The 21,207-nt window shown below is 41.6% G+C and overlaps 1 protein-coding gene across 2 annotated transcripts in view; it reads right to left on the bottom strand.

The window, feature by feature from the left end:
- The window catches only part of gys2 (glycogen synthase 2), a 34,035-nt gene extending 13,339 nt beyond the window's left edge, over window positions 1-20,696 (bottom strand). The window contains exons 1-5 of one of the 2 annotated variants that reach the window (XM_023277711.3): window positions 20,426-20,694; window positions 17,059-17,240; window positions 12,970-13,161; window positions 12,629-12,814; window positions 15-159 (exon numbers count right to left, since the gene is read on the bottom strand). In XM_023277711.3, the coding sequence (XP_023133479.2) occupies window positions 15-159; window positions 12,629-12,814; window positions 12,970-13,161; window positions 17,059-17,240; window positions 20,426-20,549 (829 nt within the window). In that variant the 5' untranslated portion in view covers window positions 20,550-20,694. Of the gene's footprint in view, window positions 1-14; window positions 160-12,628; window positions 12,815-12,969; window positions 13,162-17,058; window positions 17,241-20,425 lie in introns of both variants that reach the window. The other variant, XM_055006735.1, reaches the window with a different exon arrangement.
- Window positions 20,697-21,207: the final 511 nt, after the last annotated feature.

Here is a 21,207-nt window from a genome sequence, read left to right on the forward strand (position 1 = left end):
CAGTGAATTTGCACCTGGTTTTCTGTGCAGCATGTGTTTGGCCTCCACAGCAGTGATCTGAGAGACTGTGGTGAAGACGTGAGCACAGTGGACTGCTGCTCTCTCCAGACAGTATCGATGGTAGATCTGCCTGTCACCTGCCTCCTTGTCAATGTCGAACTATAACACACACACACACAAACACAGATACAAAGAGCCAATCACTACATGAATGTTCATTTTTTTAATTTAAATGTAGAAATAATTCACAAAAGCATTTTATAGCTGTTAGAACTACAGTTTTATTTTGTTGCAGATATGTATGTTTTTGTCTCTCAGTGTTGAACTGTTGTGTGTGCATTGCGTATCTACGAAAAACAAGAGTGTGTCAGGACAGGGGGATTGATTTATCAACCAGCTACCAGATCCATCAGTCTTGAACAGGATAACAGCAAACTATATGAAGAGCTCTGAACTGATCACATCTGTATCCTTTGTGTACAGTATTTGATAGAAACAAACATACCCATTCCTCCATTAATGCTGATGGTTTAAGTGTCATGAAACATCAGGTTTAAGTCTCATTACTGTGATATATTACAAACATTCGTGATATAGAGCAGAAGTAGATTAATGCAATACCGTTGAATGTGAATACAGACACCTGCCTTTAAGTGGTGTAAAGTTGTGAATAAACTCAATCACATGTACTTGTAAAAGCCATGTATAGCATAGATGTCCTGAGTTTCCAGTGACTCCTATAACTCAGAATTTTCTGTGATGGAATTATTGAAAGACATTCATCTTCGTCACAAAAACAATCATGCATTTTGGTTCTTTTATAGATTTATTACAGATCTTTTGGAAATGCTGGGTCTACTGGGTATATAGCAATGGCAATAATAAATGTCCCTTGGCCATTTTTACCTTACCTACGGTGCTTTTCATGGCCATCCACAAAGCTTCTGGCAAGTTTCTAGTTGTATATTTGACCCCTCCTCTTGATGGAATTGGTACAGTTCAACTAAATGTGTTGGCTTTCTGACACAGAATGTGTCTTCAGCACAGTCCACAGGTTCTTGATGGGGTGTAAGTCGTGACTTTGTGAAGGTCAGTCTAAAACCTTAATTTTTGCCTGATTTAACAATTGCTTTATCAGTTCTGATGTATATTTACAGTCACTGTCTTGTTGCAACACCCTAATACATCCAGATCCAACCTTCTGGCTCATGATTTTAGGTTTTCCTGAAAAATGTGGAAGTAATCATCATTCTTCATTATTCCATTTACTTTGTATAAAGCACCAGTTCCACTGGCAGCAAAACAGCACCAGAGCACCACACTTGACAGTAGACACCACCATGCTTGACAGGCCTCACTTCCTCACCTTGCTCGTTTGCACAGTTTTTGCAATCTGTAGCTGCTTAAAATGGCTCTGAGTTACTTTCCTATTGTGTTAAAGTCAATGATCTACTTTTTCAGATTTGTGCTAAGCTCCTAAGATTTTCCCATTGTAGCACTAGTGGCTAAGTCCATTTCAACTGGCTCAGCAGAGTCAGCAGCTGTAGTCAATGGTAATAATTCACAAGAATTTAAGAGGCCAAGCCATAGAGAAAATTTGAGTAACACAACTGTCCACACCATCAAAACTGATAATTCAAGTTGCTCTATGTATATTTTTGAGACAAGCCGGTTTTGTCATGTTTCCAAAAGAACCAAAATGCATGAGTCTTTCAGACAAAACATGTATTTCAATCATTCCATCACAGAAAAAGAGTCATTGGTAACTCAAGACTTTACAATATCAGCACATTCAAAATTCAAAAAAAAAAAAAAATCAAGGTAACACTGTAATGTGCAATACAAATTATGCAAGGAACTTCCAAATTTTTCAATTTTTTTCCCCCTATGAACATTAAACAGGTAACAGGCGGCCTGCTGCCAATAACAACAAAAATAAATAATAACGATAATAATACAAAATGCAAAAATAAAACTGAAACATAAGAAGCGAAAAAAAACAATAATTAATCAAATTATAAATAATAATTTTTTTTTTTTTTTTTAATGGGGCAGGTGTGGGTGGGGCTACTTACCTACTCAGTGGCAGTCGTCGAGGGTCTCTCAAAGAAATCCAGAAAAGGATGCCACACTTTGTAAAAATTGCTTTCTGAACCTCGAACTGTATACCTAATTTTTTCCAAGTCCATATATAACATTACATCTTTTAACCATTGGGAATGTGAAGAGGATGAGGAGTCCCTCCACTTCAGCAAAATAGCTTGTCTGGCCAGTGAAAATGAAAATTTCAAGACTTTTAGCTTGGAGTTTGGTAAGTTAAGGTCTGGGGCCACTTCAAAAATAGCACAGAGTGGATCTGGTTTAATTTGGTGCTGTAGGACTTCAAAGATTGTATAAAAACTGGAATTCCAAAAGTTTAGCAGTGATGGACAAGACCAATACATATGAAACAGAGTATCAAGTGCACTTGCACATCTTCCACAAGTTGGATCAACATCTGGATATATACATGCCAGCTTAACCTTTGACAAGTGCACACGATGGACAATCTTAAATTGAATGAGCGTGTGTCATGCACACATCAAGAAGTATGCACTTGGCCAAGGATAGAGTCCCACAGCTCATCTCTAATGTTAAGATCAAGATCCTGTTCCCATTTGGATTTAATGGCCACATGCAGAAGGGCACTGAAGATTTGAAATAATATTGTACAGAGCTGAGATTACACCTCTAGAGGTTGGTTTGACCATTACAAAATTAACCACAGGATTATCCAGAGGTTTATGAGGGAATTGTGCCAATGTAGTCTGCATATAGTGTCTGACCTGTAGAAACCAAAAAAATTGAGCAGCTGCAAAACCAAATTTGTTGGACAGTTGAGAAAAACGTGCAAATTGTCCATCTATATATAAATCAGCAAAGCATTTTAAACCCCTCCTGTGCCAAATGTGAAATGCCTTATCTGTTGATGCTGATGTAACAAACAAGCAGTTTGCAGCAACCGGATTCTGAAGTGAGAAAGACCGGAAACCAAAACAGACAGGCGATGTTGATTCCAAATAAAAATGTTTCCAATACAACATACACCTGATATTTGCAACCCAATAGTAGTATTGAAAGTTGGGTAGAGTCATACCTCCCACCATCTTTGGTCTCTAAAGAAGAGCTTTCCTCAGTCGTGGATGATTACCATTCCAAATAAATGAAGTAATTAAGGAGTCCAAAAGGATTTAGGACTCAGAATGGGAATACACTGAAACAAGTATGGGAATTCTGGAAGCAGCGTCATTTTCACAGAATTAATTCTGCCAATCAAAGACAAAGATAACAGGGACCATTTAGACAGAATTTGCATGCACTGATCAAGTAAAAGAATAAAATTGTGTTTAAAAAAAGTGATTAAATTGTTTAGTGACACATATTTCAAGGTATTTGAAGTGATCAGTGACTACTTTAAAAGGAACATTTGCAAGGTCGTTGTCTGGGACCCTGTCATTAATCACAAACAATTCACTCTTCTTCATATTAAGTTTATACGCAGAGATCTTACTGAAACCATCCAGTACGTTAAGTACAGAAGGTAAAGAAGTGGGCAACTTGGAAAGAAATAACAAAAGGTCATTGGCGTACAGTGAGACTCTATGCTCAATGCCCCTCCTCCAAATACCTTGTATGCCCTCACTGTCCTGGACCGCAATTGCGAGTGGTTCGATCACTAGGGCGAAAAGCAATAGGCTTAAAGGACAGCCCTGTCTTGTTCCACAGTGGAGCTCAAAATAGTCAGAATATTGACAGTTTGTTAGAACTGAGGCCAAAGGACTGGCATAAAGAATCTTTATCCAGGAACAAAATAAAGGTCCAAAACGGAATCTATATCATGTGAAAAACACGTAATCCCATTCGACCCTTTCGAATGCTTTTTCAGCATCCGTAGCAGTAACACATTCCGGTATATTGTGGTTCGGGGTGTAAATGACATTAAGAAGCCGTCTTATGTTAAAGAAAGAATGCCGATTCATAATAAAGCCATTTGGTCAGGTAATATTATGGAAGAAAGACTTTTTTCCAGGCTACATGCCAGTAGCTTAGCCAGAATTTTAAAATCAGTATTCAACAGATATTGGCCTGTAATAGGCACAGTCAGTGGGATCCTTATCCTTTTAAAGCAACGCAGAGATGCATGCCTGATAACATGATGGAGGGAGTGCACCAGAGTCAAGCGACTCTTTGAAAACCTGACAGCGCCTACCAGGGCGCTGCTCGAGTGCTGTGACTTCTGGGGGTTTCGGTGCTGGCCGGGCCGGTCGGGTTCGTGTGGGCCCACCTTGGCCTCTTGCCTCCGGGCTCTGGGGGCCCTCTGTATCAGTACCGGTGGTCTTACTACCTGTCTCCCCCGCTGCTCTGTCCTCTTGGGCCGGATCCACACCAGACTGCCTCTTACTGTGCACTTCACATACTTCACACATCACTGTATATAGCTACTCTTAGGCACATATAGGGACACAACAGTTAGGGCCCTGAGAGCAGGTGGGGGCGGGAACGATGGGCTCTGTGGTGGGGCGGATGGCAGGCCTCTACGGCCTTGTCTCTTCCCCATCACCCTCTTGCTTGCCTCCCCTGCTCTCTAATTTCTTTTTAATGCACCACACACACTCACACCTTGGGGGTAGGTCTGGGACGGCTCGGGGAACTTGGGTCAGGGTAGGCTGCAGAGTAGCCATCCTCTGTGGTCCTCTGGCCCGCCCCCTGGACGCCTCGCCCAGCCTCCCCACTTTTAATGCACCACATGACACTCAGGGTTACACTATCACGGTGCAGGGATAATGTCTCCAGTCTGGGATCGGGAGACGTATTAATAGGGAGTAATGGGGGGATTTCACTAATATGGCCTCGCTGGTGGGACCCGGCCCCCTTATGGCTATGGGGTGGCGGGGGTGGACCATCATCTGTGTTGCTGTGGCTGGGGGGTCCCTGGGACCTGGGGGCTGTGGCCTGGGGGGGTTTTCTTGCGTGCCCGACGGGTCCAGGCTGGTGCGGTGGTCTTGGTGGGTTGCGAGGGCTGGATTGGCCGTCCTGGTGGGCGCTGTAGCTGTACTTCGGGCTGGTGGCCTGTGGTGGCTCTGTCCTGGTGGGTTGTCAGGGCGCATTGCGGGGAGTGGGGGCCCTGGGTGTACTGCGCTCACCTGGGGCCTGGTGCGTGGGGTATGCGGGGTGCCTCCCTGTCGGCGTCACTGGGCCCCACCACATTGTCCATTTTTACCCTCTGGACTCGCATCGGGTCCCGGCTCAGATTTCCTCTGGCTGGCTCCCGGTGGCGGCCTGCTTTGTGCTGGGCTGGTTGCCATCCCTTCGGTGGGCCGCTTGGCCCCTGTGTCTGGCTTCCTGGCTGTGTGGGGCCACTGGCCCCCTCGGGGGTGGGGGAGGGGGTGGGGTTGGGCGGGCGGGATGGTGGGGTGGGTGGTCTGGTGGGGGCTGGGGTGGGCGGGGTTGGGGTTTGGGTGGCGGGTGGGTCCTCGTGCCCCGGGCTGCCTGGGACGGTCTTGGCGCGGTGGGGGTGTTAGTAGCTGCTCCCTCTTGTTCTCCGGGTCCGCGTCGTTCACGGTGGCCCCGATGGCTCTCTGGGGGCACCGCCCTGTGGCTCCTATGGCCCGGGGGAAGGGGCGCCCTGTTGGCTTGGCCCTGCCTTGCCGTGATTGCTGTTCTGGGCTTCGGGGTCCTTCACACTTGCATGTTTCACCAGCTCTCGCCAGCCACTGCTGAGTCCCATTGTCAGCGAATGATGGGACCCGCCAGAATGTGCTGAGAATCTCTCCAGTCTCTACCCTAAACTCATTCTCTCCTTCACTAGTATCCTCTTCTGGCCTGTTCTATTCTATTCTACACTATCAAGACGTCCACAATTATGGTGCTCAGTACTGCTTGTTTATTTATTTATTTATTGAATCTTTTTCTTTTGTGTTGGTTTTCTTTTTTTAATTAATTTTTTTCTTTCTTTCTGTTTTATTGATGGGCAGGTAGTAGTTGGGAATAACACACCACCTCACAATCTTTAATTACAATAGCACCGCCTGTTAGTTTCTATCCCTGTTCATCCTGTTCGTCCTGTTCGTCCTGTCCAGTCTTTGTTTCCCCCACACATCACTGAGGTGTAGCACTGCCCTCCCTGGCTCATAATAGGGAATTCTAATAAAGAATATCTGCTTAGCTTTCAGGGAGGGCCGGTGATGGTCACACACATGCACTAAATATTCAAATATTTGGCTGCAAGACTAAAATATGCATCAATCTCATACAATGTTGACACCTCTTTTGTGGAGTTAAACAATGAGAACAAATGCAGACAAAAAGAAAAAAAAAGAAAACCTGACAAAGAAAAGGGGCAAGGTCATCAGAATTTTTTTTTTTAAAATCAACGAAAAATCCATGTGGGCCTGGAGATTTTCCCGATTGCATAGATGATATTGCTGACTGAATTTCCTCTTTTGTAATGGGAGCTTCAAGAGTTTGTCTACGTTCTGGAGAAAGCCTAGGCACATTAATGGAGTCCAAGAAATCCTGCAAATCCTTTAAGTTTACTGTAGATTCTGATGTGTATAGTTTGGAGTAGCATGATCTAAATGAATCGTTAATTACCTTCTGATCTGATGTCACATGTTGTCTGTCCTAATCCCAGTTATTATTTGCTTAGCCCTAATACCACATAATTGATTAGCCAGAATTTTACTGCTCATTTCACCATGCTCATAGAACTTGTTTTTATACCTAATCAAACAGCCCTCAACTTGACGAGTTGAAAGTAGATTGAGTTTAGTTTGCAAGCTCAAATGTTCTTTGTACAGAGCCGGTGACGGTGATTGAGCGTACTGCCTGTCAATGCTCAAAATCTGGTCAGATATAGCTCTCTGCCCCTGCGTTGCGGACCATCTTTTAAAGGTTGCAAATGAGATAATTTCACCCCTAAGAAATGCCTTCATAGCCTCCCATACAGTGTGGCATACCTGGCATTGTGTTCTCATTCAAAAAGGTTTTAATTTTGGAAGAAATGTTAGTAACAAATTGTTCATCTGTAGTGAGTCCAGTCTCCAATGCTTTCTCACCAAGTCACTGCCCTGGAAAAGCATTTTCAGCACAAGGGCAGCGTGGTCAGAAATGGAAATACTTTCATAGCTGCAAGATAGGAGATAGTATTAAGTAAAAAATTGTCAATAAAAAAATTATCTATTCTGGTATAGGTATGATGTACATGTGAAAAGAAAGGATAATCTCTGCCAGTAGGATGTAGAAACCGCCAAGGATCCGTGAGGCTATAATCCTCAAGGAAAGACTTAACATACATTGCAGATTTGTTAAGAGTGGCAGATTTGGAGGATGAACGGTTTAGTACTGCATCCATAAACAAATTAAAGTCACTTCCCAGAATTAAAGAATCTGTATTTAAGTCTGGCAGCTGTGAAAACAGATTATGAAAGAATTGCATGTCGTCAAAGTTAGGCACATAAACATTCGCCAAGGTAACAAGATTATTGTGAAGCTTACCAGACACTATTACAAACCGACCATTTTTATCTGATATAACAGTAGAAACAGTAAATGGATCGATAAGAATGGCTGTACTCCTGGCCTTTGCTTTAAACTTGGAATGAAAAAAATTGACCTGACCAACATTTCGCCAAACATGAGTGGTCTGGTTCCCACAAATGAGGTTCTTGCAAAAAGTACTACCCCAGGCTTAAATTGTTTTAAACGTGACAAGACTCTCTTGCATTTAATTGGATGGTTCAGCCCCTTCACATTCCAGCTAACCAGGGTGAGATTACTATTCATTTATGAAATCCAAAAATATGCGTATACTGTGTAGCCCAAAGAGGGAGGAGGGAGAGATGGGAGGCAGAAATAAGCCAGAAAACAAACAAAAAAGAGACAAACAAAAACACAAGTCATAATGGAACAATTATCAAAAGTAATATCTAAAACGTTATCACCCCAACAGGTTGCGAGGAACAGCAACCGCATGATCTGCTCTACTCCCTTACCCATACAGTGCTCCCAATCTATTGGCTTCAGTCCTGCAGATATTGGTCAACAGATAAACATAATAACAACAATCTAGCAAACAAATTTTAGCTTATATTAAACAGTGGAAAGAATGAACACAGGATGACACAGCTTTACCATAACCGAAGATCGAGTGTGCTATCTGGCATAGCCAGTCCCGTAGTTGTGGCAGATCCATACGAGTGAGCTGCATTACCGCCCGCTTTAAATTGGAGAGCGTTGGTTTCCCTCTGTGCTATGAACAAAGTGGGTGGCCTCAGAGACGGACGACTGCCACTGGTTTTTGCCATCTGGAAGAGTAATTCGGAGCCTAGCGGGGAAGAGAAGAGAAGGACGGAAACCTCTCCTGTATAGTTCGGCCATAACATCCCTGTACTCGACCCGTTGCTTCTGGACATCGGCGTTGTAATCCTCATAGAAATGAAGGTCTTGCCCGCGGTATTCCAAAGCCCCACGGCATCCCTGCGACTCTCTCATCACCATCTCTCATCCTCCAAGTCCTTCAGATCAAGTCCCTACTTGATCTGAAAACAGTGAAAGCAGATGATAACCGAGTGCGGCCTCTCGTTTGGACCCGGTTTGGCCATCAGGCTACGATGGGCTCTATCCAGCTCAGGGGGAGAAGATAAAGTTTGTGCGCCGAAAACCTCAACAAGCAGCTGTGAGAAGAACTCAGTTGGCCGTGGACCCACATCCAACGATTCCGATAGACCCACCAGACAAACGTTTTGCTTTCTGCTTCATCCTTCCAGGTCAGAAACTTTAGTTTTCAAAAGTTTATTCTTCCCTTGTACTGCTTCGCATGTAGCTTCGAGGGCCGCCAAGCGCTGGCCAACATCCTCCGCGTTGCTTGCAAGGTCACCGATGCGTTGCTCCTGGTTCACAACCTCAGCTTTAATCTTATCCAGTTTGCCGTTAATCACATCTGATGAAGCCTTAAAATCAGCAGCTATAGCCACTCTGTACTCTTCAAGCAATGCAATAAGTGCCGGGTTAAGGCTGATACTGGTATCAACGGCTAGGCTAGCACTAGCACTAGCGCAACTTTCGTCTGCGGATTCTTTTACGGTCTGTTTTTTGCTTGAGACATATTTTGAACACTAAACTATCGCCACACTTATTAGAAGTCTGAGGACCTAAATGTCAAATTGCGAAGTAGGTATTAGCAAGTCTAACTGAAAAATATGTCGCAGGAGCCAGCAGCAGACACATCTAACTACTCCATTACTGGAAGCCCACCCCCCTGCTAACAACTGTTTAAAGAAGTATTTTTTGTCACGTGTACACATTACATATTCAGAACCTGCTTTTATTAGTATATAATTATGGATATAAGACACAGGTGGGTGCATGAAAAAGAAGCATAATAGGGGATGCAGGTACATGTTACATGGAACACAAAAAATTAAGATTAATAGATTTTTTTTTTTGTTGAAAGTTTACTTCTGGGACTGAAAAGAACTCGCTGACTTGATGTTCATCATGCTTTGTTTATCCATGCTAATTGCATCTTGTCTCACTTTTGATAAATCTGAAAATGCATACTGATATGAATCCACAAATAGAATAGGTGAAGTTCTTCTAGACTTTGTTTTGAGGCTGAGGATCACCTGTCAATTATCCATTCAGCCAGTAAGCGACCTTTAGCTCCACACTGACATTTAGGAGGTGAGCAGAGCAAGGCCAATTACAAGCATCCCACTGACCCCTCCACACACAAGTCAACATTACTAATGATGCTCTAAGTGGCTGTAAAAGGCTACAATTTTTGGACTGAACCTTTGAATGCGAAAATAAATCTGACAGCTGCTCATTGTGTGAGTGTGGATGGGACAAAGGCGTGTGTGAATTTTCAGGATTTTTGCTAAATATTGCTGGATTGACATACAGCTGATTAGGTATAGAAATATTATGAGACAATGAGCCCTTCTGCACAGATTTAATATGTAAACGTATATATATTGTGTACACTATCAGTCAAAAGTTTTAGAACAACCCAACTTTTCCATTATTTTATCGGAAATTATACATGTTAATGTCTCATTGTACTCTGAAATAAAAGCATAGAAGAAACAAACTAAGTAAAAAAAATCAATTTAGAAACCAAAATGTCTAAACTTTTGACTTTTGTAGCATCTTTGGCAGATATAACAGCAGAACACACTCGTGGCATTCTTTCCACAGTGGAAATCATATATTCTTCAGAAAGTTCTTCCCAACTCTGTTTCTGAAGTTCCCATAAATGTGTGGCACTTGTTGTTTGCTTTGCTTTCACTCCTCTGTCCAATTCATCCCAAACCAGCTCCATGGGGTTTAAGTCTGGAGACTGTGCTGGACACTCCATGTTTTCAAACTCACCATCTTGTTCTTTTCTCCTAAGATAGTTCTGACATAGCTTGGACTTATGTTTTGGGTCATTATCTTACTATAGGATGAACCCCTGACCAACTAGGAACATACCAGAGGGTACTGCATGGTGCTGCAGAATGCTGTAGTAGCCGTTTAGGTTCAGGGTTCCTCTCGCTCTGTACAAGTCACCGACCCTGGATCCAGCAAAACAGCCCCAGACTATCATGCTTCCTCTTCCATGTTTGACAGTTGATGTCCCACACAGAGGAACCGTCTTTTCTCCTATTCAACGGCTTATAAAAATCCTCCGTGATAAACCAAAGACTTCAGATTTTGATTCATCAGTCCATAATACCTTCTTCCGGTCTTGAGTAGTCCATTGGTGGTGTTTCATGGCCCAGGCAAGCGTGTTTTTCTTATTTTGATGCCTTTGAATGGCTTTCTTGCTGCAATTCGACCTGTCAAATGTTAGGCCTGCCTCTGCAGGCTCTGGCTGGGGCCCCTCCTTCCCCTTATGTGTGTTTCCTCTTTAGGAAGGAGTGACAGTGAGACAGCAGCGGCAGGTGTAGACGGTCCTCATCAAAACAATCAGCAGAAGTGGGAGCAGATATGCTGAGCCAATCAGTCCACCACTCCTTCACAATATAACCTGACTCTTCTCTTCATTCAACATCGGATTGTAAAAGCAACTACCTGGACTCCTCCCGGATTTGGACTCATCAGACCCACCTGCCTACCGGCCTTCCTCACCATCAGGATTAGTCACCCGGTTCATTCCCCAGCCATTCCTCCGCCATCGAGTACCAGCTTCAGTCCTCACCTGCCGTCTCCATTGCAGACGCACGTCCATGCCTCCACTCCACCTTCGAGCCTCAGCCTGCCATCCTTCCTAGTTGCCAGCTGAGAGCCCGTCCGAGCAGACTCCGTTTAGAGTTTATAGTTTGTAGTTCTTAGAGAATAAATTCCTATAGTAGTCCTTTGTTTACAGAACCTCTGCTCGAAGTTAGAGTTCCTATAGTTGTAGTTTTCAAGTTTCCTAGTTGTTGGTTTTTCCACTCTAAGCATTAGAGTTTCTAGTTTGCGCGTTTTGTTTAACACTTTAGTTAGGGTGCTTCCTTAATAGGCCTTTCGTTTTTCTGAACTTGTTGATGTGATTAGAGCTAGTTTAAAAGCTGTAGATCTCCTGCCCAGGAATGACCTGCTGTGGGTCAGCTACAATAGACTTCTTTTTTCGTCCGCCAGCCACTAAAGGCTATAATATGTTCTAGTGAAAGTCATTATCTTGTTGTTCCAGTTACTTCCGGTATTTTGAGTTTCCTTGGGAATTGTAGTTCTGTAATCCTTACTTATTTTGAATAAATGATTATTGCTGCATAGTCTGACTCCATCTCTTTCCTGCATCTGAGCGTCTAAGAGAAAAAAACCTAACATCAAACTTACAACTCCAATTCTTCTCTTCACAGTTGAAACTGAGACTTTCTTACTACGACCTCTATGAAGCTGTGCTTGCAGTTGTTGTCCTGGCAGCAGCCTATCACCAAGTTGTTGACTCTCAGAAACTTGTCTTCTGATTCTGTTGTGGCTTTGTGTCTTTCAGACCTCTTCCTGTCAGAGTTTCTCCTAGTTTCTGAGCCTTTTGATGATGAAGAAAACTGTACTAACTGACACCTTGACTCTCTTCGCAAGAAAGGAAAGACCTACATTTTTAAGTGTTATGATGGTCTGTCTCTATTCTATTGTTAATTGCCTTTTCTTAACCATTTTTATAGCAACCTGCTACATTCTGTTGTACAATACTGTTCAAATAATGCTCTGGAGGGTATAGTGCCACGGTGTGTTCCAACATTACTTTGATGCAGAAAGAGGGGGTTGGAAGTAATGAAGAAAAGTTGGGACACCTGTAGGATTTGGTAACACCAACTTTCAAGTCTTGATCAACCTCCATTGCTGCAGAACAGCTTTAAGTTGTTAACCCATTTCTTGTTCCCTGAAAAAGACCTTTCTGTATAATTCTGAAATGTAAATTATTTTTCAGTTTTGGGTAACCTTACCTTTTTTAACCTGTGGCAGTTCACCACCTACCTTTGTACCATTTCAAGCTATTCATTGAATTTAAACTACTTGGATTTCAATTAAAAAACTGGAAAAATTGTGGCGTTCTAAAATTTTTGACCGATAGTGTATGTGTCTGTCTATTACAGGACCAGCCCTACTGATCCCTTACCTTGTCTAAGTTGTTGTAAAAGTCAACATTTCCAGCACAGAGGTATCTTCCCAACAGGGTGGCATGTGTCGTAAACACTGTTGCCATAGGAATCTTGCGGGAGCGAGAGAGAATAAGCCCAGGACCTGCTTGCCACTCATGGAAATGACCAATGACATTGGGCTTGTCTCCAAGGTTGTCTGTTAACTGAAAAGCAAAACATTAGTCTGGAGTTGGAAAGAAGCTGTGTTTAATTACACTTCTTTCTAATTGCAGCTCACTTAAAATTGCACTTTCAGACAATAATTTCAACAGGAGGGAGAAGGTTTAAATTTAGGGACGTTGATGAGTCATACACTGACCTCTTTGAAGAACCAGGCAATCAAGGAGCCCAGGATGAGCGAATCGTTGGCCTCTCGGTCATGGTAGGGGAGTCCGATGTTGCAGGTCTGCCACAGGTCCCCTTTCCAGCGGTCCAGGTTCCAGGCTGCTGAGCCAATATCGAACAGGATCACATAGGGGCTGCCCTCAATCAGCCAGCGGCCAAAATGAACCTGCGGCATGAACATCAGCCAAGCACATGTACAGTACAGCGTTTTCTGTTAAATACCCAGCATTTGTAAAAACCTGCAGCTGCAAACACAATGCACTCCTTGAAGCTTGTGGTTGATAATAATCAGGAGCAGCTAAGCCACTTTACAATGCAGTTCTTAGGAAATTTAAAGTTACTGGAAAAACACCTACTGGTAATCATGCCCGCTGTGCTTTAAGAGAGATGCGTTGATGCATGTTAGTGTTTGGTTGCTGGTTCTTTTGCAGAAACGCAGCCAAAGATTTGTTCTTCAATTAGCAGAAATATGAACACACACATAGAAAAGTACCACAGTATAAGTCAAATATCTGTAGTTGTGTTACTAAACATTTAAGGATTCAATTTAAATACACTTTCAAATTTACTCAAGTATTTTAAGAATTAGTCAGACAGACACACACACACACACACACACACACACACACACACACACACACACACACACACACACACACACAGACAGACAGACAGAGACAACTTGACTTGCATTAAGCATTGTCTACACATTTATCAGCAACAAGACTATAGCTTCAGGTTACGTTTTAATTAGTGGTGGGATGCGATTAAAAAAATTATCTAATTAATTACAGGCGTTGTAATTAATTAATCGCAATTAATCAAATTTTTGTCAAATAGCAATATTTGACATAAGTTATTATCTTCAATTCAAATAAATTTTGGTTGACAGTTCAATCAATGAATAGACATATACATTTATAATTTAAATATAATAATAATGCAATTTTAAAATGGGACATATAGAAAAAAAGAAGGAACAAAGACAGACATTTTTGTGGTTTAACGTAGTAATCTGCCGAGGCTCTGCCTCTTTGGCAGTGAAATAACTTAAACCACAAAAATATTTGTTTCATTTCTATTTATCTGCATTTTTCATCTGTCTGCTACATTCACAGATTACTGCAAAATCAAAATGCAATTATAGCGATTATTTTAGACATTTTACAACTTTTTGTAAACTAAAGCACTTTCAGTGTCTTCTAAAGTGGTCTATTATAGGATGGTGACCATTAGCAGGACTGTCATAGCTAACATTAGCTCTGGTGCTAACAGCAACATGTTTTGCATTGAGGTGATAACGTCGGCTTGAAGTGCTGCCGTGATCAGAAAACTCTTTGTTGCCCAATTTGCACACAACCACGCTTTTATCCAAGCTGCCATCAGGAAGATTTTTAAAAGAAAACTTTCCTCCCAACAATCTCTGTGTCTCTTCCTTCACCGTTCACCAAACCTCCTTGTGCACTGACGTCACACTCCTGTGTATCTTCTGCACTGCTGACCATAGACCGTATGATGCAGACATACTTTAGGCTTATTACCGCCACCTACTGGGCTGGAGTGTTCATCAGTGTTACCGGTGGGACAGAAATTGGGGAACTGAGAAAGGTGCGATTAAATGCGTTAATTTATTTAACGCGTTATTTTGCCTGTAATTAATCAATCAAAATTAACACATTGAAGTCCCAGCCCTAGTTTTAATCAAAGCTATTTAAACTGATGCTGGCTGTTTCTATTCTCTGTAAGTTGGTAGGCTTCAAAATACCAAATCACACTGTATGGATTTGAACTCAACAATTAATGAGCAATAATGCACTTAAATGCCAAATGTATTTCTGAAACATCTCTAATGTTGTACAGTACTCTAACGTTGTATTTAAGTACCGTACTTAAATAAATATCCACCATCTTTACTTCAGTATGATGAATAACTTCCCAGTGACTGCAGGAGTTTATTCTAGCTGACCAGTCAGTTGCCCATTGCATGTACTCTAAGTTTATCATTCAGGATAAACTGTTCAATATAGACTGTTCAAGGAGGTTTTACCTTTAATTAATTCCTCAATGTTAGATCTGATTAATCTCTCTCTAGTAACAGGCTATGTACCACAGGCTTTTAAGGTTGCTGTAATTAAACCTTTACTTAAAAAGCCCACTCTAGATCCAGATGTTTTAGCCAACTATAGACCAATTTCCAACCTCCCATTTCTCTCTAAAATTCTGGAGAGAATAGTTACAAATCATTTTGTGAACATTTACAAAGTAATAGCTTGTTTGAAGAGTTTCAGTCAGGCTTCAGAGTGCATCATAGCACAGAAACAGCTCTGGTGAAAGTTACTAATGACTTTCTCATAGCGTCAGATAATGGACTGGTCTCCATACTTGTTTTGTTGGGCCTTAGTGCAGCTTTTGACACCATCGACCACAAACTTTTATTACAGTGACTAGAACATTCTATTGGTATTAAAGGGACTGGTTTAAATCCTACTTATCAGACAGGTTCCAGTTTGCTCATGTCAGTCTTCTAGGCATACTAATCATGGAAACCTCTTTTGATGCACTGAGCTCTTGTCTCATTACCTATATATTTACTATGTATTTACTATATATACTGTAATTGCATTGCATTCACTCTGTTTCTCCCTGTGTCCTTTCTCCTAGTGTCCCTGGTCCGAGAGCTGGATGCTTCAGATCTGCATTTACTATCCCATCAACTGGCCTAGTCTCCATCATGTCCACTGTGGGATGCTGCTGCTGACCTTCCTCCAGTCCACTGCTTCCAGCTGTCCAATTCTACCGATCTACTCTGCATTGCCCTCACTATACTTGATATGCTCATCTACACAGTGTTAGCATCTTACTACCAGCTATACATGTGATATATTTAATGCCAGAGCCATACACCATAACAGTAAACTCATGAATCAGTTTCAATGTTAGCTTGTACTTGTATGTATAATTTATGCTACTCTGATCATGCATGTATCTAATAGTGTGCTATATGTTCCTTGTCCCCCACCCTCTCTCCGTCTTCTGTCCCTATGGGTCCCCCCATATGAGCTGGGTTCTGCTCAAGGTTTCTTCCCTGTTAAAAGGGAGTTTTTTCTTGCCACTGTCACCTTAGGGCTGCTCTGGGAGGTCAGCCATATGGGTTCTGTAAAGCATCTTGAAACAATCTGAATTGTAATTGGTGCTATATAAATAAAATTGAACTGAACTGAAGGAAATAAGATTGGACAACATGGCATGCTCCTCAGCTTGGATCATCAGTGTATGTACACCATCTAGTGGCCACACTGGCTATATTAGGACTTTCAACCTCCCCTGAAAACGTCATACAAAATCTTAAATAAACATCCTAATCCATCAATCCATTTTATAAACCTATCAGTAATCCTATCTCAGTGTGGATTTTGCAGGGTACAGCCTGCAAAACTCTGCCTGTCACCTGTTTATCACAAGGATAAAATACAAATAGACAGATACATCCACACTAATATATTCCATCTCTTCTCAAAAAAAAATTTACACAGGAAACCACAGCACCTAGAGGACCCCAGTGGTAGAATAAGTATTCTATTCCTCTACTTAAGTTAAAGCAATACCACACTGAAAAACTCCACTACACAAAGGACCTCTATTTAAAACTCAAAGTGGCTTTAGATTTTGTTTTTTGTAGTGTCATTTCTCAAAGGAAAGTAACAAAGGAAACCAAAAACGGGAATCAGAATGCAGTTTTTAAAAAACATCTATCCATTAATTCTGCACTAAATTTGACCTCTGCCTACTTTACTCAAAATACAACCACAGGAGTACATAGTTGGCTTTACTAGGCCACTTAGTGTAAAACTCTGCATGGAGAATCTCCTTACTATGGAGTATAAACACACTTTGGTGTGCAAACTATGGGAAGCCCTAAATATAATGTAATGTTTGCAGATGTAGGGGAGTGCTATGCATCTGTAAAAAGTTTCTTTCCTAATCTTATTCATGTTTGTATTCTGGTTCACTTAGTGCATTCACTGCTTCCACTACCTTGAGTGTCACTGACACACTGACCCACCTGGCAGCCATTGTGAATGAGAGCGTCCATGGCCTTTCTGATGGCAGGGTTGGGAGGATCACAGCCCTCCACCTGAGTCTTGAAGTTGTGTTCGAAGTAGGGCCCCATCATGTAGAAGTTCTCACCCCATTCATCCACCGTGATCTTAGCTTTGGACTGGATCACCGTGTAGATTCCTCCAACTGCAGGCACACACAGACTGCACAGTGAATAACACATCATACTAAAATGAGTTTATTTATTAGGCAGCCTCATTACATCTGGTAAAAAAGCCAGAAAAGGGATTTAACTGATACTGAAAAGTCAAAAATTCAAATAGTCTTTCAGACAATCTAACTCCATAACAGATCACTAGATAAAAAGTCAGAAAAATATAAATCAAACTGAGATCAAGCTAAAATGAACTCAAAGACAAGCTAATGTGTTGTTAAATATCATCCTCTGATTAACTGTTAGGGTTAGGGTGTCCCACAGGTAAATGCTAATCTACATTGTGTTAGCTCTTTTAGAACACTTTTGGACAAATTCAATGTTAAAATACTCATAAGTTTAAGTATTGGCAGTGTTTTGTGTTATTTGTAACACAAGCACGGTTTTGTAAGAGCAGAGAACACGTGGAAATGTTTTTTACAGTCTTTCATTTGACAACAAGAAGACAAATATTGATATGAAAGGACATCCGCTATCAGGCTGTTTATAATGACGTCCAAACTGCATCAGAGAACAGCCGTTATATAAGAGGTGAAAGCAGAGACAACAGTAGAGTGGCCGATAACCTCTGAACTGTTTCACAGCATCATAGAACATTAGAGGCACAGAAAACCTCAAACTCACTAAAGAGTTTGGATTTCCTGATTGGAAAATGATGAACCTGCAACACACCGTGCTGCAGGAGCTGTCAAGTCAAAATCAGAGATTGCAGAAGAGAAGGAGATTATATAAGCCACTGCTTTCTCCCAGCAATGTGCTACTGCAACTATATGTTATTCCTGTAATGTGTTATAATGGCATAATAGCAACATGGTGTGGTGTTTGTGACAATACATGGAATCTGAGTCACGTTATATGATTAAACAAAACTTATTAAATATAATATAAATGTAAGTACAATAAATTAATATAAGTATTTTTTTCTTTTTGATAATATGTCCGTTTGATTTCACTCCCTGAGAAACTCACCAAACACGAGTTTAAACAACCGCTGTGCTTTGAATTCAGTGATATTTCCTGTAAAATCTTCACTCAGACAATGACAGGATGTCTATCTTTGGCTGTGTTCCAGTACCTTACACTACAATACTTTAGTTACCAGAAAATTATTCAGTGTCCCCATACACAGTATGTTAAATGTAATATTCCAAAAATATAAGCGTAATGTCCTACTACATCCGGTCCTTTTTGCCAACATACACACGTGGACAAAATTGTTGGTACCCCTCGGTTAATGAAAGAAAAACCCACAATGGTCACAGAAATAATTTGAATGTGACAAAAGTAATAATAAATAAAAATTCTATGAAAATTAACCAATAAAAATCAGACATTGCTTTTGAACTGTGTTTTAACAGAATTGTTTAAAAAATAAACTCATGAAACAGGCCTGGACAAAAATGATGGTACCCTTAATATTTTGTTGCACAACCTTTTGAGGCAATCACTGCAATCAAACGATTTCTGTAACTGTCAGTGACAACAATCACATACACTTAAAAAGATGACTTCATCTACATGGCAGGTGTCATGTAAGTCTTACAAGCACACCTTCACAAATGGCACTAAATTATTCATAGAAGAGTTTTTTTGAAATCTGCAGGGAGCTTCCACTATTCACCTCACTATACATTGTTCACAGTGTTTTGTGGCCGTCCTCGTTCAGGCTGAAGAACGCTACATTAGTGCACCAACCACAGTGTGTAGATATATGACAGACTCACGTTACTCAAAATGATCCTAGAAATTAACTGAACTTGAAAGATCAAGTTGAATTAAAGTGGGATATTTATTCTTCCATTTAAACACAGTAACTTGTTCATTTGACCTCCAGCTGCCAGACTCTGTGCAAACACAGCATGTGTTAAGCAAAGCTGCAGACATACAGCCTGAACTCTCATCGTGGTTTGTTCTCTATTCCTTTATTATTAAAGGAAACAATCAGCACTTCATCAAACATGTATCAGAGCCAACAGCAAGTTTACATCATGTATATTTCTATAAACCATAAAAAGAAGAATCTATTTTCTAGTATAATGACAACAATAATAACAAGGCATCCTGGTAACTCTGTTAGTATGCTGATCTGTTTCAGGTTTATTAGTCTGGAAGTGGCCTGAAAATAAAGTCTAAAAATCTGAACTTGATTTAACTTGAAATCATGAAGCTGATTCCACTAAAACCCCCGTGTGATGTTTTACAGTGTAGATAGCGGTGCTTTTGTTCTGCAGCACCTCATATTGAAACGTGTCTGATATTCTTCAGCCTCGTTCTTGTAAATGTAACCGACAAAACATCAGCAAATCTGTCACATTCCATTTTATTTCACTAGTTTCCTCTGATATCTGTGACCTTTGTCTTTCAGCCAGGTCCCATCACAGGATATGACATAAAAGTGCTAAAGCAAAATATAAAAACAAAATAACATCTGATGTAATCGCTGGAAATTTCCACACCACCAAAACTGGTTGTTACACGTGGTAGCAGGTTTCAAAAATCACCTCATCCCCAATATGCACAGCTCACGATGTCAGTGTCCTCAGGAGTCAAGGCTGCAGCCAGAATCTGTGTTTATATAATTCTATCTGTATGCCATCACTAGAAAGGATGACGCAGGCAGACACACTGTCATTTACAGAATATCCTCACACCTTTAGTCTCTGATGGACAACTAGGAATTCATCCATCCAGGCTGTTCACATTGTTTTCAGGTTTCTCCCACTATTGGAGCATATGAACATCAGCAGACTGTGGCAATGACTGCTCAACCTTCCCCACTTATCTGCAGTTTAATATTTAACTCTTCAGAGGGAGCAGACTACCTCCACACTCGCTGGATTTCAATATTTACTCTGTAAGGGGCAGTCAGTTTCTCAAAAATATTACTAATACTACTGTGCTTATTTCAGGTCGTTAATGCTCTCAAAGGAGGTTTTTCGGCCAAACTGGCTAAAGTTTTTATTTCATATGGATACAGATGGAGCTATATTTAAGCTGTGTGTAACCATCACAATGAAATGTTGGGCTTTCTTCAGTTGAAACAGTTCTGACTGGATGGAGCCATCAGTTGAAAGGAACACACGGAACACATTTTGGGAATAAAAGAATTAGTACACTTGTGATAAATTGGAAGCCACAGATTTGTGGTTGGACTGACCTTTGTTGGTGACCTCCCAGGCCACCTCGAAGAGCAGCAGGTCTTCCACAGGGAGCTCATCCTCCTCCCAGGCCGGCAGCACCCCGCTCAGCGACGTCATGGATAGTGAACGTGACAGCGGCATCTTACAGATTCTAGAGGTCCAACACTGACCACAAGAAAGAAGCAGATCTGCTGCGTCTGAGGAGAAGTCTGTCAGACAGACAGGGCTGGAGGTGGAGGTCCTGAGCTCAGAGGGGACAGGACAAGATAAAAAGGCCTCATGAGGCCGAAGAGCTTCCACCCCGCCTACTGAGACTGACCTCCAGCCAGCAGGAGGGGCCGTTTAGCGTCTACACACACACACACACACACACACACACACACACACACACACACACACGCACGCACGCACACACACACACACACACACGCACGCACACACACACACACACACAGAGAGAGAGAGAGAGAGATGTGAGGGTGAAAGGTTTAGCGCTGTGTAATCATCTGAATGGTTGTGAAATGAACGAGCAGTTCTTCCTACAGGGTCAGAGCCTCCCTGCTGTCACATAGGACTGTCAGGATGTGATCATGGAGCTGTGTCCACTTTGTAGTGTCTGCTGCTTTACTTTGAAACTCATCTTTTTGAAGACTATCACATCTGACGTCTGTTAGTCTGCTCAGTTTGTTTGACCAGGACGCTACTTACTGAGCAATAGTTGTTGCTAACTGCTGGCTTGCCTAAAAGACTTGATTTCAGATATTTACAAAGCACACAAAAACAAAATAAAATGACATTT

Source organism: Amphiprion ocellaris, chromosome 21 (assembly GCF_022539595.1).
Source record: "Amphiprion ocellaris isolate individual 3 ecotype Okinawa chromosome 21, ASM2253959v1, whole genome shotgun sequence".
Classification (NCBI taxonomy): Eukaryota; Metazoa; Chordata; class Actinopteri; family Pomacentridae; genus Amphiprion; species Amphiprion ocellaris.